Source organism: Takifugu flavidus, chromosome 2 (assembly GCF_003711565.1).
Source record: "Takifugu flavidus isolate HTHZ2018 chromosome 2, ASM371156v2, whole genome shotgun sequence".
NCBI classification, from domain to species: Eukaryota; Metazoa; Chordata; class Actinopteri; order Tetraodontiformes; family Tetraodontidae; genus Takifugu; species Takifugu flavidus.
In genome coordinates, this window is record NC_079521.1 from 5,194,145 (window position 1) to 5,219,302 (window position 25,158).

The 25,158-nt window shown below is 42.5% G+C and overlaps 1 protein-coding gene, 1 long non-coding RNA gene and 1 pseudogene across 4 annotated transcripts; 1 reads left to right on the forward strand and 2 right to left on the reverse strand.

The window, feature by feature from the left end:
• Positions 1 to 618: 618 nt before the first annotated feature.
• Positions 619 to 20,580, forward strand: znf710b (zinc finger protein 710b). Of its 3 annotated transcripts, XM_057025417.1 has the most exons (7): positions 619 to 915; positions 13,837 to 14,084; positions 15,827 to 17,401; positions 18,348 to 18,380; positions 18,469 to 18,660; positions 18,762 to 18,933; positions 19,389 to 20,580. In XM_057025417.1, exons 2-7 carry the CDS (start codon positions 14,040 to 14,042, stop codon positions 19,568 to 19,570), a joined length of 2,199 nt encoding a protein of 732 aa, XP_056881397.1. In that variant the 5' UTR covers positions 619 to 915; positions 13,837 to 14,039; the 3' UTR covers positions 19,571 to 20,580. The 3 variants fall into 3 exon arrangements, with proteins under 3 accessions (XP_056881397.1, XP_056881398.1, XP_056881400.1); XM_057025418.1 differs by lacking the exon at positions 18,348 to 18,380 and having other exon boundaries at positions 625 to 915; XM_057025420.1 differs by lacking the exon at positions 13,837 to 14,084 and having other exon boundaries at positions 628 to 915.
• LOC130521697 (uncharacterized) lies at positions 6,799 to 7,592 on the reverse strand. Its single transcript, XR_008949417.1, has 2 exons — positions 7,359 to 7,592; positions 6,799 to 7,073 (listed from the first exon to the last, which is right to left on the reverse strand). It is a non-coding gene; the product is annotated as an uncharacterized LOC130521697 (long non-coding RNA).
• Positions 20,581 to 21,610: 1,030 nt separating the features above from the next.
• On the reverse strand, positions 21,611 to 23,396 carry LOC130521692 (isocitrate dehydrogenase [NADP], mitochondrial-like; annotated as a pseudogene).
• Between the last annotated feature and the right edge of the window lie 1,762 nt (positions 23,397 to 25,158).

The window sequence follows — 25,158 nt, forward strand, 5'->3', positions numbered from 1 at the left end:
CAGCCTATAGCAGCATAACTAAGATGTTAACCTAATGATTAGATGACCCCCTAAGTATGATAATTTATCTGTCTATGATAGTGACTGGAACTACAGAATTAGTGACAATAAGCTTTTTCAAAGAGGTAGGTTTTAAGCCTAATTTTAAAAGTAGAGATGGAGTCAGGCTCCCGTACCTGGACAGGGAGCGGGTTCCAAAGCAGGGGCGCCTGGTGCTCGGCCCCCCATTCTACCTCTAGAGAATATCATTGAATATCGAAGCCAGAAAAATTTGCATCGTCATCTCAAAAATGGGGTGAAGCATTTGTCCTCTTAAAAAATAGATCACAAAAGTGAAGTAAACAGAATCACACTCTATTTCTTAGCAAACCGAAATGCACATTATCAATTTGGCAAGAACTCATCCTTTAAAACTACAAGAAAAACCCAAAACGTCGTTATAAAGATTTATTTATTTATTTGGGGGAATAATAGTACCTGTCCGCGGATATACCGCCCCCTGCTGGTTTGTGCTAAAACATCGGGAAAAACAGTCGTATAACAGAAAACGTCAGATATATTGAAAATCAAAATTACTCGCAAGAGTTTTCACGTTTTTAGTCGACATTTCTTGCAGATAATTGCAGTCATCTTTAATATTATTGATGGCAACCTTGATCAAGGGTTCATGAGTAAAAGCAGCAGACGGAGGCCGGTTGACTGCAGGCTGTGCTCTGAGCTCAATAACGCCGTGAGTGAGGAGAAGCTCGATTCTTTATTCATCACGTCAGCCCTCCCTCTCTCTCGCTCGCTTTCTCTCGCTCTGCTCCTTCCCTCCTTCTTGCTCCACTCGGCGGGGACGAACCGCTCCAACTCGGTCCCCATACTAATTTTCACCGCTATCAGGTCGCCACCATAAACCGATTTTGGAACCAGGTGAGTTGTGATTTGCAGTTCTTCCCCTTGACGACTAAAACCTTGGCGCCTTTGCGGACCTGTCGGGGCCCTCAGATGAGCAGTTTCTCGAACGTAACTTATTAAATTCTGCTCCCGGCCGACCAGGAAACCGTTTGCGCGGCATGAATGCCGCCTGCGTCGTCCGCGCGACTGTGCCCGACTCGCGGTTTCCACCAACAAACGGACGGCATAGGTCAAAAATTACGGTCCTAAATGTCGCCTTTTCTTGTTTTACTTCCACATTCTGTCACGCCACAAACAGATGGTGCCGAGAGGGGGTGGAGGGGAGCGGGGAAAGAGCCGCATAAAGGAATGGAGGGGCGACACCAGGCCGTGTTAGCCCTGGTCTGAGCCCTAGTTGTCTTGCCAGTACACGACAGGCCTCAACAAAGTTCTTCTGCTGTCAAGTTGGCGGTTATGTTGTTTTAAAGTAACAGTGCAGGTTTGGAGGTGGAGGGGCTTATTTTCATTGACAGACTCCGCACACTTTACGCATCTGGGCCCCGAAACACATGCAGAATGGATGTTTTGAGACATTTAGAAGAGGCTCTGCAGCATATGAACTGTAGCCCTAGCTGATGGCTTCTTCAGGCGGGGAGACAGGGTCCCAACAGTTGGGCTATCACAGGGGTCCCATGTCCCTGGCTCGGTTTGTGAACTGTTTCTATGCTGTTGTCTGGCTTTGAAAGTATCACAAATCATTACATTGCTGACCTCTCACTTCACCTCTTTGCATATTTGAGATGGATGAGCTGTGCATTGAGCGTGCCACCTGGGGCTACTGGACAGTAATAATCAAACACACATCCTCCCTTTGTTGTCAAGGGAACATCTGATTGGTTTTCATTCAGATAGCTCAGCATGTTGGCCAAGGTCTCCCTGTTAGGTTGTTGTGATGCACCTTGCTAGTCCATTTGAGCAAACATGCATCCTGTAAAAAGTCTTGACTAGCGTCAATACCTGCAAGGAGTCTCCTGCTTCTGCCCAGCTCACCATGTTCTAGTGTTTTATAGCTGATCCGGAGCCAGGCACCATTCCCTGTGTCTTTGAGGGACCATCAGGTGAGATGCTGATGTCGTTAGACATGTTTTCACTCAGGAGTCCATCTTGAGAATTGTTTCTCCTCAGTAGCTTCTCCTCTGCCTCATGGTTAACTTGAGTGCTTTGCTTCCCTGAATGGGTTTTAATGGTTTTTGGCTGAATATAAAAAAATAAATCCAGTCTATTTGTGCTTAAAGGCATCTTGCCAAATCTTCATTTGTATTACAACCTGGCTGTTGTTCAGTTGGCTGGTGTTGTTTTTGTTTTCCATGTTAACCTCATGTTCATTCTATTTTAAGCTCTCTTTAAGATTTTCACATTTTTTTAAGTGGTAAAATGGGACTGGTCAGCAACAATACTCAAGTAGGCTGCAGTGTTTAAACGACACTCAGCCAAAGTGTGCCAAGAAAATATCCCCCTACCCTTACACCACCAGCAACAGCCTGAACCATTGAAACCAGTGAGGATGGATCCCTGTAATTAATGCTGTTTACACCAAATTTTGAGCTGAAATCCGAATGTTGCAGCAGAAATCAAGTTTTGTTCTGATCTTTGGTCCAGTTTTGCCGAGTCTGTGAATTGCACCCTCATTTTCCTGTTCTTTGCTGACAGAGGGGCACCTGTGTGGTCTCCTGCTCTAGCCCATCTTCTTCAAGGTTGGAAGTGTTGTGCTTTCACGGATTTCTCAGAGTGATTAAATATTGTTTAGAGAAAATTCCTTCGATTAATGGAGTATTCATGGGATTGGCTGCTAAGCGATTTGTGTGAATAAGCGATTGAACAGTTGGACCTATTAAAGCGGCCAGTCCGTGTACCGTAAATTCTGGACTACAGAGCGCACCTGATTAAAAGCCACATAATCTAATTTTAGAAAGAAAATCAATTTTGTACTTATACAAGCCACACCGGATTTAAAGCCGCAGGTATCCCACGTAGTAATATGATAAATTAGATCGAAAACATTCAGTACCGGTATATGTTTTTATTACCGTAAGAGACGAGTCACTGACAACGAGTGACAGACGGGTAAGAAACAACAGCCACTCTTTTCACTTGTATGTTTATACAGAGACCTTAAATCCAATTTTTATCACGTCAGGATTTTTTATCTTTTCTTTTAATTTAATTTAGCAACATAAACAAATATTGTACCGGTAAATGCTTTTTTTCTAACGGTGTCTGTAATGCAGCTACCGTATTTTCTGGACTATATGTCGCTCCGGAGTTTAAGTCGCACTAGCCAAAAAATGCATAATAAAGAAGAAAAATAGATATATAAGTCGCACTGGACAATAAGTCGCATTTTGGTGGAAAATTTATTTGATAAAATCCGAGACCAAGAACATACATTTCATCTTGAAAGGCCATTAGCAATCCATTAGCATGGATTAGCAATAGCGTTACGGTATGCTAACGTAACAAATTCAGCTACATGACCCACAACGAACTGAGTATGTATCTGCTTTGTTAACGTAACATATTAACAGTTATTCAGATAACTATAGCATAAAGAACATGCGAGCAAGTTTACCAAACAATCAAGTCTAACTCCATAGACGAAGCACCGCTTCTTCTTCTGCGTCGCTAAAGGAACTCGTTCCTCAGGTACACACGCCTAGAGCGCCCTCTTGTGGTTGTCTGTGAAAATAACGAACATGTGAAATTCTGTAATAATGTATTTATATAAGTCGCTCTGGAGTACAAGTCACACCCCCTGACAAACTATGAAAAAAAAGTGCGATTTATAGTCCGGAAAATACGGTACCTTGAAATATATGTCAGCTACACACAAATTATGTTGTTTATGCTTTTTTACTCAAACAATGAACAATCTAAAACACCACAATGGTCCAACTCTAAAATCTTCTATTTTCATCGCGGTGGCGATTGCTTTTGCCTTCCGTCTGATTTGTAGAGCGGAAACACCGCTCTGTGTGTTGACCCAGTCTTCTAAAAAGTTTTCAAGCTCGGGCCACCTGCTATGTTTACGTCTAAAAGCTTTTGTCGACTTTTTGCTTTCGATCAGTTCTTCATGCTGGCGTCTCCACCTTCTCGCAATTGATTACCGTAATTTATGCCAAGATTACGTGCAGCAGCTCCATTTCCTTCTTCAACCGCCAGAGTGATCACTTTTAACTTAAGTAGCATCATATGCTTTTTTCTAGTATTTTCCACGTTGATGAGGGTTAGTAAAAATGACTGATTAACAATAGTTGTGATAGTGCGCCATGAAAAAAACATAAATAAGCCGCACCATAGAATAAGCCGCAGTGTTTAAAGTGTAGAAAAAAAATAGCGGCTTATAGTCCGAAATTTACGGTATTTTGATGACCAGAAAAGATCAGTAGTATTGTTAAGAACATGGACCCATCCCATAGTTCGAGTTAGGAGGACTCTGCAGAAATCTAGTTTAATTCTTGCTCATCTTGACTGCTACTGCGCTGAATGTATTTTGTGGAACTTTGGATCAATAATATATTTTTATGATTAGACTTGGACAGCTTTGCCATGCCGCCCACGACATAGTGAGCCCCCCTCAACATCATGACACACACTTTGCTTTCCACAGCAAAGGGTCATCTGGAAAGTAGGCACACCTCCTGTGGATGAAGCCTAATGATAAAGCTTTGCTCCGCCCCCTGTCAGAATTTAGCTGTGGTTCAGGGTTTAGAATAGCCGATGATGGTGTCAGCACTTTGCTGTGCTCGGCACTGCAGCAGGCAGGGAATTTTAAAAGTGGCTGATGATTCTGGTAGCACCAAGGTCTGATGCAGAGGGTTTGGTTATTCCAGGCATGCAGCGTGACCTCCACAGTATGATGCAGGTGTGTTTGGATGTGCTGTCTGAGAGGAGCATGGAAAAATCGCAGACACACAGTGTTTACAAGTAGCCTCAAACTCTGACTTGTGGGTTTGAATGTGCCAACGATGTCCTGTGTAGAGTTTAATAAAGGTGATTATCAGTTGACTGGATGGATATGTATGTATTGAACTAATGACATAAATATGCATTTGGGTAATTAAATACCATCCGTGTAAGTAATGTCAGTTCAGTGTGATTATTGATCTGATCACCTCTGCTATTGTGACGCTGACACTCATTTACAGTGAAATGATGAGCATTGTTATAGACTGTCTTCTATTATTCGACTTATGTGTTCATGTGGTGACAAACAGCTGAAAGGAACAATGGGCCCGATTCACCAATATGTTCTTACGAATCTTCTTAGATTCTTTCTTAAGTTGTCCTTAAGAAGTTTTTTAAGAAAACCCTACATCGGATTCATCAACGCGTTCGTAAGCCCCAGAATTGTTCGCAGCTGTGTTCTTAGATTGATGAATGCCATCTGTTCGTAAGTTGAAAGCGCGTGCCAGGTGAGTCTAATTAACATACGATTAGCATAAGTCACCGCCCACTAATGCCCATAAAAGGAACTGCAGCAGGACCCTGTAGACCAGGGGTGGGGAACCCTTTTCATATCGAGGGCCATTTCAATTTTTATAAAGTCCTCCGAGGGCCATACTATTATGAACACATACCTAGGGATGCAAAAAAAAGACAAAAAAAAAAAAGTCTATAACCACTGTGATACCAAGTCTCATGATTGCTGCATTTGAGTTTGAATTATTTATTTAGCACACATGCATATAAAATCACCAAAAAAAATAGAATAAAATGACAAGTAAAATATGTTTTCATGATCATACAAAACAATAAAAAGAGGTGCAGAGTTGAGGCAAGAGACCCGTAAGGGCCTGTTCGAGGCCTCTACTCACAAAAACTGCAATACAACAAGATAATCAAGAAAATAAATGAAAAAGAAAGATAAAGACAATAATAACAACAACAACTAGAAAGCACTCGGAGAGCGCAGACCTCCGCCAAGCGCAACAATTCCTGGCATATTGTGATTTCCACCATAAATATTAGTCCCACATATACTTTGACTACATATTTAGATTCCTTGACCATAAAAACATACCGATAGCCACTGGAATCATAATATATGTCTTAGTTCAATAGTTATTCACGAAAAAAAATTCACGCTTTGAAACAATTTTACTTTGTACGGCACGAGCGCCTCAGCGGCGGCTACGAGGCACGTTCACGAACTCTCCTTCGGCGTGAGGTTTCAGCTTCGTGGCTATTAATTCACTCACCACAAAACTTGCACGCGTAATATTCTCTCTGTCGGTACATGGTCGTGTGAAAGCTGCTTGTTGAGCCTCCAAACTCCGGCGAAGAGCGTTAATTTTATCCAAACGCATCTGTCCTTTCAACTCGTCGAGTTTAGCGTGTTTCGCTATGCATTTTTCGTCCGTGTCAATCAGTCCAGCCCACTACGTACATCACATGCTGTGTTCACTGACCCTGACCTTGACTCGGACATAACATAACCGTCTGTTTTATCTCAGAAAACGGGAAAATATTTCCTCGTTACGAAAGAAATTTCAGGATACGAAAGGCAAAAATACGCTACCGCTGCTACTCGGAGCTCGCGGAGTTTAGCGAACGGTCCCACTGTATAAGTGCACATATAAAATATAAAAATCTTATTGCGTGGCGGGCCGGTAGAAATGGTCTCGTAGGCCGTATACGGCCCGGAGGCCGGAGGTTCCCCACCCCTGCTGTAGACGGAGCAAAAAGCAGCAAAATGCCCAAAGCTTGCCTCTCCACGCCTGATTTCTGACGCCGTGTTGAACAATCAAGAAAGGATGGCTAACACGCTTGATAAAATTGCCTCAACCCTGATGACTATAGCCAACACGCTTAAAGAAATCAACGAGAATGTAAAAAAAAATAAACGTGTAAAAGCTGTGCTCGGATTGTGACAATAATGCATTTTATTCACAAACGGGCAATTAATCGCGCTCGAACGTGAACCGCGTGCCTGCAGTCTGGCCCCATCATTGCGTCAGGACGCACATCCTCACGGGGTTGTGGCTCTGTGTCCAAACACATCCAGCGCCCCTTTAACATGCCGATGGTGCATTCAATGGTGGAGCGACTGCGCGCATGCATCTGATTGAATAAAACTCCTGTGGAGTCTGAGGGTTGGTCAGTGGTGTCAACAACCAGGGCATATCCTCGATCCCCTAATAAAATAAATCAAGATAAAATCAAATAAAAAGACAGTTTTGGCATGGTTTCCAATTTGGTTGATTAATGTTAAGTCATTGGCACATTTACGTAATTTTACAATTCTCCGTAAATCACCAAAAATAGGAAATAAACAAATAAATAAATAAATATGACAGAATTATCATTGTAATATTGAATTTTATTGAACTGCACAAGAGAAGAAAACACAACCATGCCAACATGTCGGCACTGAAATGTGCGCAAGAGTACTCCTGAGTGTTCGTAGGATTTGTTCTTACCTACGAATAAATCCAGGATAAGAAGAAATTGGTGAATGCCACAATCTTCGTCAACTGTTCGTAAGTGGGACTTAAGAACAAATTTGTTCGTAAGAACGCTTCGTGAATCTGGCCCATTGTTTTCTTCAGAGCCGTGCTCGACCATAGACGGTACAAGCAGCTCAGATATTCAGATTCATTTCAGGAGGGTAAACTGGCAAATTGCCATTTTATGTCCTGATCTCTAGAGATCTCTGCTGAGACCATGAAAAATGTCACCAGCTTCCTCAAAGCATGACCAACCTATTCTATTGAGGAGTGATTCATGCCCCCTGAAATGACTTGGGTCGAGTTTTTGGCTTCTCTATTGGAATCATCAGGCTAATGGTTAAAATCCACTCATTACAACTGGAAACTTATATTGATAAGTGTCTTTGAAAATTCTCATTCATCCAGGTCATAGTTATCCAAAGTAAGACCTCTGCATCGGCTAGACTTGTTCGGGGTTTCTTGAAGACGTTTCACCTTCACTCCAGAAGGAGGAACTGAAGAAGCCTACTGGAGAGAAGGCCAAACATCTTCAAGAAAACCCTGAGTACAGTCGATGCAGAGATCTTACTTTTGAATTGTATTAGTGAGGACTTTATAATGGTCAGATTTTAGCCACACACACATAAACATTGTATTATTATAGAATACATAATATACCAAGCACCAACGTAGTTTCTACGAAAATGCAAAGACTACATTCCACTCCAGTCAGATTCTGGCTATTGTTCACGCAGGATGCAGCAGTCAGTAATCCACGAGGCTTCTTTTTGAGAAACTTGTCCATAAGGGGCTGTGATGGTTGACTGAAAAAGAGGTGAAAATAATAATTACTTAATAGATATTTTAAAGGCTAAATGTGTTAATTCTACAATAAGCCTTATGGACCCAATATACTGCAAACTAAAGTTGATAGACGTGGTAAGGTCAATCTATTAATGGCAGATTTACATGCCCACATTGCTATTTTTAAATAGCTGAAATTTTGTAATAATAATATAAAATCCACATTGTAACTGGTAAATCATCAAATAATTGTGGTGAAGCAAAAGTATTAGTTTCCTCTGAAATTTAGTTTTTTTTTTTTATTATTTAGAGTAGAAGTACCGTAAATTCCGGACTATAAGCCACTACTTTTTTTCTACACTTTAAACACTGTGGCTTACTCTACGGTGCGGCTTATTTATGTTTTTTTTTTTTTTTTTTTGTGGCGCCAAAAACATTTTGCCTGCCAACAGTAGACCAATAAAATTGATGAGCGGTCCAGACAGAGGTCCAATGAAATTGTTTGATAGTCAAGCGCACTATCACAACTACTGTGAATCAGTCATTTTTACTAACCCTCATCAACATGGAAAATACCAGAAGAAAAGCATATGATGCGGCTTTTAAGTTAAAAGCGATCACTGTGGCGGTTGAAGAAGGAAATCGAGCTGCCGCGTGTAATCTTGGCATAAATGAATCAATGGCGAGAAAGTGAAGACGCCCGCATAAAGAACTGATCCAAAGCTTTTAGACGTAAACATAGCAGGTGGCCCGAGCTTGAAAACTTTCTGGAAGACTGCGTGTAGCTTGTATGTAGCTGATACAAACGTATATTTCAAGGTAGCTGCATTACAGACACCGTGAGGAGGAAAAAAAAGCATTTACTGGTACAATATATTTGTTTATGATAATAAAAGAATCATAAAAAAGATAATAAAAGAATTATAAAAGAATCCCTACAAAACTTGAGCTTTAAATTTAATTAAACAAGGTTTCAAGGCAGAGAAAATTCCTCTATTTTTTGTAATCAAGTTACTCGAATTACTCAAGAAATCGTTGCAGCCATAATTTAAACATTCCAAGAAATGTGCTTGAAAAGTAGAAATGCTGTTTTCCCAGAAAAGTGGTTTTAGCATTTGTTGACATTTGACTCCAGTCTGATATAGTCACACTGGTCAGCCTTGCTTCTCTTTTTGCCAGCTTCTGCTGTGTGAAGTTGTTACTATCTGTCTGGGGAGTCGGTGTATCACTGTCCTTTTGAAGTCTAACATATTTGAGCTGTTTGCCTTATATTTTTACAGTTTGTGTTCTGCTGTATCATTAAGAGTTGATTATTTGGTAGATGAAACTAATATTAGCTCAAAATGTTACTGTTTTTTTTCTCATGGTTTTATACCCTATTCTAACTGTTGGTTTTGAGTGTTAATTAACATATTTATAAATCACAGAATAATTGAAATAACCATATTGTGTGTGTTTAAATGTTTGGTGAAATAATATTTCCGCTTTGAAGAAGTGTCTGATTTTCTAAGCTAACTACAAGTTTCCATAGCAGTGGCCTAGTTCATGTCCTCTGGGGTGTAATTTTAGCTCGACGTACGCGCGTGTTTGTGTGAGCATGTGTGTGTCTGCTGTGTGTATCTGAAAGTTTGTGTGCATGTGCCTCCTTTTTGACTCCTCTTCATATCCACTTCTCCTCCATATGTGTCTCTTCAAGTTGTAGCCGTGTCTTTCGTCTGTATGTCCATCTGTCTGGGATGCAGCACGAGGTTAGGACAGACTGTTCAGTAACCTGTCACTCTGCTGCTATAATAGCTTGTCTAAACTTAATCTGCACTATTATTGGAACGAGATTGCGGAGAATTAATTGAACACAATCGCGTCATATTGAAAATGAAGCACTGCACCCACAGGGCATGTTAAACTAACTATAACACTTCTGTTCAGCTTTGAGTATGTCTGATCTGTTTAGGACAATAATATTAATAAATCAACCTAGACCACAGTTAATGATATAAAATATAGGAACAGTGATGATTCATTCTGAGCAGAGTGCTGAGTACACACAACTGCAATTTTTTTTTAGTGCGACCAAAAATACATAAATGCATATATTTGCCAGTAGAGAGCAGTTTTTTTACAGCCAACAGTAATGATTATTAATATTAAAGCAAACAGAGCTCTCGTATCGCAATAGTAGTGGTATGTTCAGATATCCAAATTCAGGTAGTGGGTAGTACAGCTTTAGCCTGAATAAACTAGTTTCTGGCATGGTACCAAGGCTGCTACGGAAATCAAAGTCTGAACTGGACAGAGAATATGGGAAGTAAACACCAGGCTGTAAGGTTTCGCATTGTACTTGCAGCTCAAGAAAATACAAGCTGAGCAAGTGGCTGTCAGCTCAGGTCAAATCACTGATGTCAGAGGACCTACTGGAAGGTTTGACCCTAAAAGGAGAATCTTAATTTGAACAGCACCTAAAGTAGCAATGGTTGCATCCTGACAGATGATGCATCATTGTTGGCAACCCCAAGAAGCTGCAAGGTGAAAAACGGGTAAAAAGGATTTTTTTCTCTGGGGATTAATTAATTTAGTGTGTGAACATTAATCCTGATTCATTATATTTCCCTCAAAAAGGAGATTGTTTTATTCACTAAACTGCACATCTTTCAGGCCAGATATGCAGAAGAAAAACTAGTTGTGGGGAACAGAACAGGAGTGATGTGGTGCAGAGAAAAGGATAAACTGACGAGGGGCCCACCACCAGCATTTCCCAATTGAACAGGAGTGAAACTTTAATATGAACCTACAGGCTGCATTTATCTAAGATGATCTGACCCCCTGAGTCCCCTCAGATTGTCCCCTGGCTCCTCCTCGATGCAGGGTTAATGCGGGATTTCAGATTGATTGTGTTGACCTGAATGTGATCGGGTAGTCTTTACATGATCAGGGGTTTTGGGGCCGATTATTGAGTTTAAATAAATCAATAACAGATCACGCAAGGGAGCACTGTCTTTCAAAATCCCTTGCATATTAAGGTATTCACTGTTCAAAAAACCTTATTGTCCATCATTCAGTAACAGACACCACATAGATATAAAAAACATTTAAACCAATAAGACAGACAATACAGTTGATTGAAACTTGAATCATTTCCTAGCAATATCGTCAGCTTGCAAACAAACATGTCAGTGCAGTAAGACTTTGGAGTAGATGAGACAGATAAAACACAAACTATCTGCAATATAGGCAATGATAATTATCAAAAATTCTCACCACAAAGGGACGTCATTGATCGGATTGGTGAATTAAGGCATTTGGGCTCATCACACAAATTGTATAAAATGTGAAATATCCGATCTTCAGAAAGCATGTGATGATCAGGTCGATCCTGGATGTGAGCAGTTGTGAGTCTTTTATTTAGCAGCTGCAGTGGCACATTCAGGCCTAATGGTGACACATTGGGAAGACAGAAATAAGGTCACGCTGATGTTGTCAAAAGGAGACAAAGATCTGCAGAACCATCTCTGAAATACCACAAGGGTGGAAGAAGCAGCACCACCTGTCGGTGAAGCAACAGTACATCAAGATCAGCAGTGCTGTTCAGAAAAATTTTCTTTTTCTGACTATCACGTTGAAATGAAGAGTGTGACCCTGCACTTAGACCACCACGACACCCCACACGTGTGACACTGCAGTGATGCTCCTGTGTGTGTTTGTTACACAGCAGGCCATTCTGTTGTTCTTCACTTATATTTTTTTAACCACAAATGGTTTTGTAGACTTTCACTCATTTTTTTCAATCCCTCCAGCTTTTTTCCTTTCCCCAGCTTTTCCCCTCCCCCTCTCCCTGTTTCTCTTTCCTCCTCTCTCCCTCTTTCAGTCTGTCTCTCTCTCTCCACTTTTTCTCCTTCTATTGGTTTGGGTTGCAATCATGTTTTACCCCCTCCCTCCCCATCTTGCTCTCAGCACTTTACTGCTCTCTCTTTTTCTGTTCTTCTCTTCACATTTACTGCTCCCTCTCTGTCCCTCATTTTTTTCTTTCTCTGTACATTGCTGCTCACTCTCTCACTCTCTCACTCTCACGTTCTCTGCCCCATCTCCTCCTCCTCTTTCCATTTACATCCTACCCTCCCCCACTGCAGCCTCTCATTTTTTTCCACTCATTCTCTCCCTCTCCCTCTCTCCCTCTCCCCGGCCATCTTCTCTTCATCACCCTCTCTCTTCAATCCCTTTTATTCCATGCAATCATCTGTTTTCTCTCTCTCTCTTTCTCTCTCCCTCCCTCTCTCTCTGATTGCATTCTCTACTATGCCCCCATTTTGTCCTTTGCCATTTTACTCCTTCCTCCATGTTCTATCTATTCTATTGTTTACCACACCCGCTTGATGTTTTATATCAGAAGGTTAAATCAAATGATTGATGCCACCTATCTAAAAATGTACCCGACAATAAGACCAGCATGGAAGTATTTTCTTGTGTGTTTTGATCTCTGCTGCTGGACCGCCCATGTTGGTCCATAATTTCCACAACTCTTTCAGGAACCAAAGCGAACCTTTATTACCAACACGATGCTCCCTTCTGTCTGGATTCAACAAGTGTTCAGGGTTGGGAGAACAACATGTGTGAATACATCACCTCCCTCCCTGACACCAGCAGCTGCCACAGGGAAACGTGGGGTTGCTGAGGGGTCTTGACATGTTTTCAGTGTTTGTATATTTTGTTTTGATTTTGTTAAGAGGTAGTCAATAGCTCCCAGGGTGCATTTCAACAAATGTGCAGTGGCAGAATGAATGTCAGCCCTGAATTTACTCATTATTGTGAATGTCTGATGGATCATTTGTCATAATTAAATGTCAAAGGTCTGCAGTTTGCAGTTAGGTGTTGTAGGTTTTCTTGCCAGAAATTGTATGACATGTGTTTGTGTGTAGACTAAGAAGTAGATTTCTATCATAGATCAAACAACATAAAGGATGAAACCATTATGGCAACTAGTCAATTTCAACTAGTGTTTGAAGAACTCTACCTGCTGTCTAGACCGAGATTGTCCTATATTTCCTCATCATCTCTTCCAGGTTTTGCTTCTTTTCATTCACCTTGATTCTTTGATGTGATCTACTTCATTTGTAGCTGTCAGGTGTTTCACCTGTTGTTTTACTCTCCTCTCCTGGGAGCTTTTTGGAAGTGTTCCATAGCTCCAACTTTGCATGGCTGAAAGTAGCAGGCCTGCTTAGAAAGGCCTCTTTCCTATCTTCCAGTTCTCCCACTTTTACTGCAGTGTGCTCCTCTCTTCCCATCCCCCTCCACCTCCATGTCTGTCTGTCTCTCCTCTACACCCCTCCCTTGTCTTTTTCTTCTATGTTCTTTCCTTCCTTCCTTCCTTCCTCTCACCCCCATCATTCGATCATCCCTCTCATCATCATCGCTGTCATTCGCCATCCATCTCTCCCTCTCATCTCTCTAACAACATTCTTAACACTTTTTTGCAAAGCTCTGTTGATAAATGAACAGTGAACAGATAGAACAGTTGATATTAGCCTGTAATGGAGAGAAGGAGAAGCATTATAATTAGACAGAAAGAAGAAATTATGCTGAGCATAGGAGGGAGCAGCATTGAGGATCCATTATTTCACAGTGATATAATGTTGATTTTATTTTTACTTTTTTTTTTTGTCTTGTGACATAGCTCATCTATCACAACAGTGCCAGGCAGCTGTGGGTGTCACTGATATATGAGCTGCCCGTTTGTTTGTGTGTTTGCTTGCACTGGTGTGACCAGAAAGCGTGCTGGAGGGGAGGAGGTGGCTAGTGTTAGGCCCCGCCTCCTCAGGCTGCCATATAAGTAGGAGAGGAGCCATGCTTGTTGCCACTCAACAGTCTGACTGAAGAATGAGATCGTTAAAGCACCTGAAACCTCACAGGAGGAGGAGCCTGGTGAGTTTACTGGCTCTCGCTTGTCGCATGTTCGGTAGTTAGTGAGTGAAGAACGTAGGTGGAGTACGCTTGGACGGCTGTAGCCGTTGCTCCAGATTTTTTGCAGGATTTCTTTGTTTTGAAAGTTTCAATTTTTTCACTCCTCCCACCATGTGACTTGTGTCTGTAATTATGCCCTCCCTTGTTTTCCATGCTTATCCAACTCTTTTATTCCCTATTGTCTCACTTATTCTCCATTCTTTTTATCACTCTTTCTTCTGTCCTTCATTTTGTGGAAGATCTTTTACTGTTTTTTTAGTCAATTGCTCTCTCCCTCTCTGCATTTTCTTCTGCTCTCTTTACCACTGCTGAACATTCACACTCTTGCTCTTTCTCTCTTTCACTCCTTTCCTGCTCTTATCTCCTTCACTCTCCCTGCTCTACCTTTCATCTACATTTCAGTTATTTTTCCTCTTCTCCCCTAGACACTCTTGCTTGCTCTAAGATTTCACTCCATGTTTGACTTGTTCTGGTTCTGCTCTGGTTCTTTCTCTTGATTTGGCCTCTCCCTTTATATCCCTTCATATTTCCATCTTTTCTGCACTTAAGTCTCTCTGTGTTTGTCTCTGTCTCTCTCTGTCTCACTGTGTGTCAGTGAGTAAAGAGACTATCTAATCCAGGGGTGCTCATTACGTCGATCGCGGAGGTAGTACTGGTCGATCGCGGCGTGGCATTAAAAAATATCAGCCTATCATTTATCCCATCACTTGATTTATATACAGGGCAGCCAGTTAGATGACAACTGAATTTGACATTCAGGTGACCAATCAAGCGCAAACAACGGCGCTAAATGCAGCAGAATTTACGATGTCAGCCTATCATCAATCCCGTTACTTGATTGACATACAGGGCAACCAGTCAGAAGCGCTGAGCTATTCAGCGAATTACCTCTGATTTTAAGCCATCGCTAAAGCTTATGGTCATCAAAATCAATGAGGGAGCAGGACCAAGTAAGAAGACAAAAACATATCACTTTCATACGGAATGGAAGGTGGACTTTTGTTCACGATGTCATTTTTGAAGTGCGTTGAAGATTATTAAGTACATGAAGATTATTAAGTCCAAATATGTTCCATGACTGATGAACATTTGGAAGTGTGCTTGAGACTGGCTGTCAGCAGCTACTGTCTGGACTATGCATCCCTGGCTGATTCAATTCAGTGCAAGTCATTAAAGTAAACTCAGGCAATTACAAAAAAAATGTTAATAGTTAATTATTATGTGTGTTTTCAAAATTGGCTCATTTGGTTATGCAAGGTACATCAACATACATTGTACATACAAAGAATCCTCAATACATTTGAAAATTAGATGTTTTGCATTTTTGTGGTGGGTAGATCCCTTTGACTTGGTCATTTTGTAAGTAGCTTGCATGCTGAAAAAATGTGAGCACCCCTGATCTAATCCCTCACACAAACATTGCACATTAGCGTGCTGTATTAGCATGGTGCTGTCCATACTTCATATATCTGTCACCAGGTCTTTGCCTCTTAATTCTTTTCATCTTCTTGTACCTTCATGTTTTTATGGTCTGCCTTTATGCATTGCAGTAGCTATTTGCGACTTTATCTCATGACATCCACTTCTAATTGAAACAATTGTCAGCATCCTTTAAAACAACACTCACACCGGTGTCTGTGTGCCTTGTGGTGTCTTGATGACATTTATGTGATTTTTTTTTTTTTTTTTTTTTTTTCTTCCAGGAGGAGGCGAGCCGGCGCCTGGGTAGATGTGAGCCCAAAGTAATGGCCAGGCTGGTGGACATAGGCACACAAACAGATCCAGTAGTTGTGCTGTCCTTGGCCCAGGCTGCCGTGCTAGGTCTCATATCCCAGAATGAAGTTTTTGGAGCTACCATTGCACCCAACGGCTTCTACACCGGTGAACCCAAAGAGTCCCCCGCACCGCCAGTAGACGGCGTTGATTACGAGTACGCGGACCAGCTTATTGGAGCCAACGGAGACTATCTTGGAGACAACCTGGGAGAAGACAACCAGATGCATCCTAGCTGCAGTCAAAGGAGGTGGCAGCAGGGGCCCCCTCAGCACCCAGAAGGGAAAATTGTAGTCCCCAGTCGTCACACCCTGCAAGCTGCTGAGGTGTCCTCCTCCCACGTGAAAGGGGAAGTGGTGAACTCTGCAATGCCATCCTGTGTCCACATGCTTAATAATATGGCTCCCAGAGGTGGTTTGGTACAAGTAGATCCAGCTACGCTCAGAGGCACCAATAAGAACTGTGCAGAGTGTGAGCGGGAAGTGTCCAACCAGCAGCAGACGAACACACATGTACACCCACCTCCACCCCAAGTGGGCCAGAGGGGACCAGAACAGAGCCACAGAGCACTGCAGGTCCAGCGAACGATGGGTTCCCTAGGCCGAAGTGGGAGAGAGGCAGAGGAAGATGTAGAACGCCAAAGGAACAGTTTGATGAAACCCACGCAGCAGGATGAAGCCATCAGCAGCTACTTCCAGACCAGTGAAGTCGGCAGCTACGATTCAGGGGAGATGAACATGGGGGGTGAGTACGAAGACAACAGTCAGAACATGATGTGGACAGATGGAAGCACAGGGGGCCAACACCAGCAGCAACCTCTGCACCACCAGCTGCCTCGTCGGCAAGGTGGCCGTAGAGTTGACCGACTTGATATAAACATCCAGATCGATGAATCGTACTGCGTAGATGTGGGAGATGGTTTGAAGCGCTGGAAGTGCCGGATGTGCGATAAATCCTACACCTCCAAGTACAACCTGGTCACACACATCCTGGGCCACAATGGCATCAAGCCACATGCATGTCCACACTGTGGCAAACTCTTCAAGCAGCCCAGTCACCTCCAAACCCACCTGCTGACCCACCAAGGCACTCGACCCCACAAGTGCACTGTTTGCAAGAAGGGCTTCACCCAGACCAGCCACCTGAAGAGACACATGCTCCAGCACACTGATGTCAAACCCTACAGCTGCCGCTTCTGCCGCCGAGGTTTTGCCTACCCCAGCGAGCTGCGAGCGCATGAGGTGAAGCACGAGCGTGGACGGTGCCACGTCTGTTCCCAGTGTGGGATGGAGTTCCCCACATATGCACATCTGAAACGCCACCAAACCAGCCACCAGGGCCCACACACCTTCCAGTGCACAGAGTGCAACAAGTCATTTGCTTACCGCAGCCAGCTCCAGAACCACCTCCTGAAGCACCAGAGTCCTAGGCCTTACACATGCTCCCAGTGCGGCTTAGAGTTTGTGCAGCTACATCACCTGCGACAGCATTCGCTCACTCACAAGGTACCGACTCCGACTGTGGGCACAAAATATCCCAGCCAGACTGAATGATCAGCGACAGCGTATTGACATTACATTATTAAATGATAAACTCAGTGACTGGAAAGGCTTCTTCAACTAACTTATCCAATATACATCTGCATTGGGAGGAAAACCAGCTTAGAAATAAGGAAACTGTAGAGGAAACAAGAGTATTTATGTCAGCTTAATGTTAATCTTTTTAATACATTCACAAGAATTTGACCACCTCTGCATGAATGCATTTATTGACTGCAGCACAATTGAGGCATGTTATTGAATATGATCATCTGACTAATTTCCATCCAATACAAGTTATGGAGCACCCCTCCAGAATTTGAATGATGACTGGCTCATATGACACTTGAAAACACAAATAAAATTCAGATCTTTGAGGCTTTACTGAAATGTGATTACAAACCAATAATATAAAATTAGAGCAGTCAATGCAGAATTCATGATTGCATCCATGTATGAGCAGAAAGAAGGATGGACAGGACGGTTGGTCGACAGAGGGAAGGGCATTTTTGTCGCGTTTCATTTGTCCCATTTCTTTTACTGCTCCCCCTGGCGGACAGTTGTAAAATAACCTTTTTTGCAGAGGAGGACAGACTGCCACATCTATCTGTTCTTGCTCTTTCATCTTGCTATTTTTTGCATACAGATTTCTTTTCCTCAATAACTCTGACAACACTTATTCGTGTATTTTCTGCTGACATTGAAGGCAGAGTGTATTCATTTAAGCTTCAGGGTGTGAGATAATTTGAGTGACCTGCTCAAGGATAAGGCATTTCTCGGTGCATATGATTGAGAACAGGACAGGAATAGAATAAAAATGTGCAAAGCTTCACTTTGATATGCTTCTTTACTGCATATTACATTCCCCCTCCTCACCTCACACTGTTTTGTTTTTGTCTCGCCCCCTCCTAAGTTGTCTCACACGCGTTTTCCTCAGGTTAAAAAGGTGGGAATTTATTTAAAAAGGCAGTGCATTTTCTCTGTAAATAACAGTGATGTGGTAAACATGTGCAACCTTTTCCATTTGTTTGCAGGGAATGAAAGGCCACAAGTGTGATGTATGTTCACGGGAGTTCACACTCTCTGCCAACCTGAAGAGGCACATGCTGATCCACAACAGCGTAAGGCCCTTCCAGTGTCATGTCTGCTTCAAGAGCTTCATCCAGAAACAGACACTCAAGACACACATGATCGTTCACCTGCCTGTGAAACCATTCAAATGCAAGGTTCGGCGCTAATGTGGTATTTTAAGACGCAAATATCACACGTTTAGACGACACCATTGAATCTGTCCATATTCATCAATGTATTTTTGCCCTTTTTCCAGGTGTGTGGTAAGTCCTTTAACAGAATGTACAATCTGCTGGGCCACATGCATCTTCATGCTGGCAACAAGCCTTTCAAGTGTCCTTACTGCACCAGTAAGTTCAACCTGAAGGGGAACCTCAGCAGGCACATGAAGGTCAAACACGGCATGGATGTCTCTCCAGAAGGACAAGGTAAGGCTTGCTTACGAGTAAGGCTATCATATTTGTCATTCAAGGGTTTTACCTGTTTTTGTTTGTTTTGTTTTTTTAAATATAACTTTAGTAGCACAATATACTACAATAATCAGGAAACAGGAAGAAAAGGTTATTCTCAACATGACATCATTCTGTCACTGATTTTGCTAAAGCTTGTGAGTCACCATTTGTAGTCCCACTCAGAGGTCCATCTATCAGTAGCAGTGCTACAGCACACAGAAATTGTTGTACAATTCAGTCTTTATATTATGCAGGGCATTGTGCCTCAGCGAGCATATTCATATGCTTCAGTGTTGTGTGTAATCCATGATGTGATACTACAAATGTTCCCCTTGTGCTTTTGCCATAACCAGCCCCCCATAACTTCAAACACCTTCCTGTTCTTGTGCGGGTGATCCAGCATGATCAATGTTTGCTTCTCTGGTTTACAGAAGTTCTTCCAGAGATAGAGAATCAAGGGGAATATGAAGGACAGAACTTTAACTTTACATCGCCAGATAACCTGGACAACGGAGGCTCTCAAAACCTCACCAAGCTCACCACAGCTAACTTGGAGGACATGGAGGAGTATTACAACTTTGGAAAAGATGCAAGCAGCTATGCTACACCTTGAGTGCTGCTGGAGTAGAGAACACGTGTCTGTCTTTGCCCAAATGTTATCACAACTTTGAAGGAAAGGGAGATTTTGTTGAAGGGGGGTTTAATGTCAACCGAGGCCTCATTCCGGAAGAACTGATGAGGCCAGGAAGGAAATGCACTTCACATGAGACATTCCAGCTGCTCTCACAGACAGCCCCACCTGTATGTTGTATGTATCTATCATTAAAAAAGGAGCTACTGTTGCAGAGATATCGGTCACATTTCATGTACCGGTAGTATAAATTTAAATTTGGCAATTTATCACTCATAACTCATACATTAGCCTTTTTTGGACTAAGAGACACGTGCAACCAAACTTCCAGCTGTCAGCTGTTTCATCGCCCAGAATATTTGATCAGGACTGACACTAATTCCCTTTGTTCACACTCTTGTTTTTCATGGTGACAATTTGCATTATTGGATCCGGTGTAGTAAAATAAGCCACTCTAGAACTTCTAAGTGCACAATACAATTGCACTTTCCATTGAGATTTGTCATTTTCTCTCAAACAAGTCTGTTAAAAAATGGGGTGGGGGTGTTTTCCCTGCATCTTATTTGTAAACTGCAAATATTTTGGCAAGAATATTTCAGGTCATATGTGAATGGAATGAGCCGTTGATTTTGTAGTTGCAGCACTCGAAGGCAGGACTGTCTTCACTTATACCGTTTAAATCGTCTTTGTTCTGCCTCAGTCGAGGGCAGATTTAAAAAGACTTTATACACTTTCCACTTGTTTTAAGAAAAAACAGGACATAATTAGAAGGTACCTTCTGAGTGATTGAAATGAAAGTGGACTGATACTTGTGCTGCGTTTCCTATTTCTGTTTTTGGGGATGAAACGCCCCCTGTCCTGCCATGCAGGTCAGCTTTGATATGCACACTAAACTTGAGGAATGGTCTTTTTTGGTTTTGAAATTAGGATTATAAAACCCAGACCTCATGGAAATTGACCATGGATTATTTAATAAAGGTTGTCTGGTTTAAGTGATGTAGTCTGGTCGTGTGAATAAGCTCTGTGTGTGTGTGTGTGTTTGTGTACACACACACACACACACAGAGGTGTAAATCCTTAGTCACCAAGAAAAAGGTCAGACTCTAATATCTGGTTGGACCTCTTTCAGCTCTGATGACGACACATTCGCTTTAACATCGTTTAGATAAGCTTCTACAAGCTCACAGATTTATTTCCATCCAGTGTTGCATTCATTTTCCACAAAGATGATGGGAGAGTCGAACCACTGAAAAAAGCTTCTCCATTACATTCTAAACGTTCTCAGTGGAGTCGAGGTCTGGACTCTGCAGTGGCAGATCCATGTGTGAAAATGTCTTGCCATTCCTGAACCACTCTTTGACTATCTCAGCCCCAGGAATCCTGGAATTGTCATATTGGGAAGAAATCCTCCACTGATGGAATAACCTGGTCATTCAGTATCTTCAGGTAGACAGCTGACCTCATTCATTTTTCCATAAAGTTGCTGAACCTGAACCTAGACCTGAGGACCTGCAGCAGCCCCAGATCAGAACTCTGCTCCTTCCCCGGCCGGTCCATTAGACACTAGGCATGATGGGTATGCCACATCATCTGCCTCTCTTTTTATCCTGATGCTCCATCAAGACCTGTCAGACCAGTTGACCTTTTTGCCACAGGGTGAGACCAAAACACAATTGGTGATCACTTGAAAAACCTCAAAAGATACTTGCCCATGTAGGATTATCCAACAGGAAGTTTTTGAATTTGCTTGGCTAAATCCAGATGGCTTTTTTCCCCCCCGCCAGGCAGCGTTTATATGCATTTTCCAGGACATTTTCAGTGACGTTGAAGGGGCAGTGACTGAGACGGCGTCGACATCTGCTGGTGACACACTGCTATTGCATCATCTTATATTAGGTCTACCCCCTGCTGGACAAAACACGGCCTACAACCACTGCATGGCGGATAAACTGACAGACTCGATACAAATCTGTCAAAAACGAATGCGTTAAAACACCTCAACAAACCCAAGATTCTATCTGGGCAATCTTCCATTTCTCAATTACATTTTTAATCAAGTGTAGAATATGACATAGTCCTTTATATGTTGTTCCCCAAAGATCCTTTAGTTAAAGTGACTATTACAAATCAGTCTTAACTTATACAAGATAATCAACTATAAAGAGTGGGAGAGAGCAATAATGGTTAAGAGCTGTGGGCTGAAAAATAAAAAATAAAATGGCAAAAGTAGAAAACAGTCCTTAAAATACAGAAGGCTTTTTTTTTTTTTTAAAGTGCTCATACCAACAGAGGGATGGTTAGAAAAAGCAACCTTAATATCTGCTGTCAACATACATTTCTTCATAAGGAGTCTTCTGATTGTTTTTCATCTACCCAGAGATCTATCCAGGTTGGTTCTGATGGCATCCAGGAAGTCTGTGGTATTGACGTAATGTTCATTCATTTTACAGCTGCAAGATTACATCCGGGGATTAGTGAGCAATAAGGAGTAGGGTTTGGGTCAGCTCAACTAGAACAAATGTTTTCACTGTGTTTAACTCACTTTGCCAGGCCATGAATGCAACCTGCAAGGTCCTTGGTCATCACACCACTTTCTACCGTTTCCACACACACTTTTTCTAATGTCTGGCAGAACCTGAAGGGTGATAATACAGATTATGATGCAGAAATATTCAGGTCACATTAAATGATGCCACTAAATAAGCAAACACATACCTTATCAAGTCAGGATTTCCATCCAGTTTGCCTCTGTGTTCCAGCCCTCTGGTCCAAGCAAAGATGCTGGCGATCGGGTTGGTGCTGGTGGGTTTCTCCTGCAAAAAAGAAGAATGGAGTTTTTAAAAGTATAGCACAATATAGCATCACACCAGGTGATGTAATCGTGGACCTTACCCTCTGATGTTCACGGTAGTGCCTGGTGACGGTGCCATGAGCAGCTTCAGCCCCAATTGTCTTCCCATCAGGACACAGTAGCACTGATGTCATGAGTCCCAGAGAACCGAAACCTGAAGTCAGTACAGAGACATGCCCGCCATCACCATCAACTCATCAGCCACGTCACGCAGCTCGGATGGAAGACATGGAGTTTGTGTTTGTATTTTTAACCATACGGAGTTGACACGGACGACCCTGAAAGACTTCCTTTGTTTTTGTGCCGAGCTCAACTATGGAGCTACAACACACACACCAGCCACGAAGTCCTCATACTTCTCGTAAATGTCCTGGAAGATGTCTTTGAAGCGGCACATCATAGGCTTTCAGAATGGTGTTCTTGGTGCTCATATACAGAGGCCACTTCTTCTGAATGGCATACTGGAAGCAGCTGTGAGCGAATCCCCAGATAGACTGTACAACAATAAAAGGAAATTTAAAAAATGGGGTTTTCCCCATTCCAAAGAACAAGACATGCATCCTACTCATACCTCATCAGTGTTGTACATCCCCATCCCACAGCCCCCTGAGTTAAAGTCATACACCTCCCATTCCTTTTGTTTGCTTCCATCAGCTGGGGTGAAAATGATCCTGAACTTTCCTGGTTAGTTAACGACAAAATCAGTTGCTCTGTACTGAGGAGTAAAAAAAAAAAAAAGAGTGATGGTTGGTGGGGCTGTTCATCTGTTCTAACTCTGAAGGACTTTTCCAAACAAGCGCTTGTGTTTCTCACCTGATCACCAAAAGCGTGTCTGCCGATTGTTATGGGCTGAGTCCACCCAGGAACGAGGCAAGGGATGTTTTTACAGAGGATTGGCTCACGGAAAACTGTACCACCCAAAATATTCCTGATGGTTCCATTTGGGCTCTTCCACATCTTCTTTAGCTTAAACTCTGCCCCAGAATGTAGAAGTTATGCATGAAAGGCAAATATTTGGATACATTTACGACGGAGGTGGTGGTAGGCCAGTCTGTTGGGAACTGGGCTGAGAAGCGGAGGGTTCTTGGTTTGAGCCCCAGTGCAGATAAAACATGGAAGGTGTTCTGGTAGAAGGGAAGGTGCCAGAACTTCTTCAGGGCACTATCGAGGTACCCTTGAGCAATCCACAAATGCTCATATAGGGCCCTGCTATGAGCTGGCAACTCCTCCTGGGGTGGACCTGCCTTCCCCCATTGTGGACCTTCCCCGTGACCCCGAAAGGCATAAAGTGGTTAAGAAAATGAGACAAGACATTTAAGACTTTACAGTAAACGCACCCTCAACTCGAGCCTCATCTGGGGTTATGGTGGCACACTTGACAGCCACGTTGTACTTCCTAGTTGCCAGGGCAGAGTCGACAGTGACTTGGTCGTCTGTCCGATCACGGTAGGGCAGCCCGAGGTCAAAGTACTTTAGCACCACATCAACATTTGGCAGGATGAGCTGGAGACATACACTGCAACATGTAAAACCCTGGGAGACAGGGAATTCTCCTTCCTTTGCTAAATACCTTGTCTTTGATAAACTCCCATATGATGCGAGTCATCTCGTCTCCATCCATCTCCACCACGGGTTGGTCCACTTTGATTCGACCTGTGGCATCTGAAACAGGAACAGCTAGAATAAAACAGCTTCAAAACTAAGCTGCTAGGAAATATGTACAATTATTTTATCTGGTAAGCCCAAAGTGTTGGAGATCTCTGAGATTTTTCCCTAAATCCCAGTATATCTCCCATCTTGTGCCCCACAGCTCACCAAATTGTGACATGGCTGAACTCAATTTTTCCTCTATTCTTTGTATCACTACACACCTTTTTGAAAACTTTGCATGTGATGTAACAATGCAAAATGAACCCCCAGGTCAGTTCAGACTTCTGCATTTATCATCACCAGATGTGCTGACTGTGGGAACATACAGGTTCTCCAACGAGCCCTTAAACTATTTCAGTCCGATATATTTTTCTGAGGCGTCTTCGCTAATTCAGAAATCCAAGACCACCACGTGTCTTTTAGATCCCATCCCAACACACCTGTTGAAGGATGTTTTACCAGTGATAGGCAGTTCTATCCTGGACCAGATCAATGGTTCTTTAGTGTCAGGTTATGTACCCCGGTCCTACAAGGTGGCAGTGATTAAGCCGTTGCTTAAAAAACCATCACTGGATCCTGATGTTTTAGCAAATTATAGGCCGATATCCAACCTTCCTTTTATCTCTAAAGTTCTTGAGAAGGTGGTGGTGACTCAGTTACTGGAGCACCTGCAGAGGAACAGCCTGTTTGAGATGTTTCAGTCAGGCTTTAGAGTTCATCACAGCACAGAAACAGCACTTCTTAAAGTTACTAATGATCTTCTCATAGCTTCAGATCATGGACTGGTCTCTATGCTGGTTCTGCTGGATCTCAGTGCTTCTTTTGATACAGTTGATCACAGCATCCTGTTACATAGACTGGAACATGTGATTGGGATTAAAGGGACAGCACTAAACTGGTTTAGATCATATTTATCTGATAGATACCAGTTTGCTCATGTCCATGGCGTTCCCTCTTCATACAGTAGGGTTAGCCATGGGGTTCCTCAAGGTTCTGTACTTGGACCAATCCTTTTCACCTTGTACATGCTTCCCTTAGGGAACATTATTCGGCAGCATGGGATAAATTT

Coding starts and splice junctions, on each gene's coding strand:
- znf710b (XM_057025417.1), top strand. CDS start 14,040: ATGAGATCGTTAAAGCACCTGAAACCTCACAGGAGGAGGAGCCTG. Junction 17,402..18,347: donor AGCATTCGCTCACTCACAAG/GTACCGACTCCG, acceptor CCCCCTCCTAAG/TTGTCTCACACGCGTTTTCC. Junction 18,661..18,761: donor TGAAACCATTCAAATGCAAG/GTTCGGCGCTAA, acceptor CCCTTTTTCCAG/GTGTGTGGTAAGTCCTTTAA.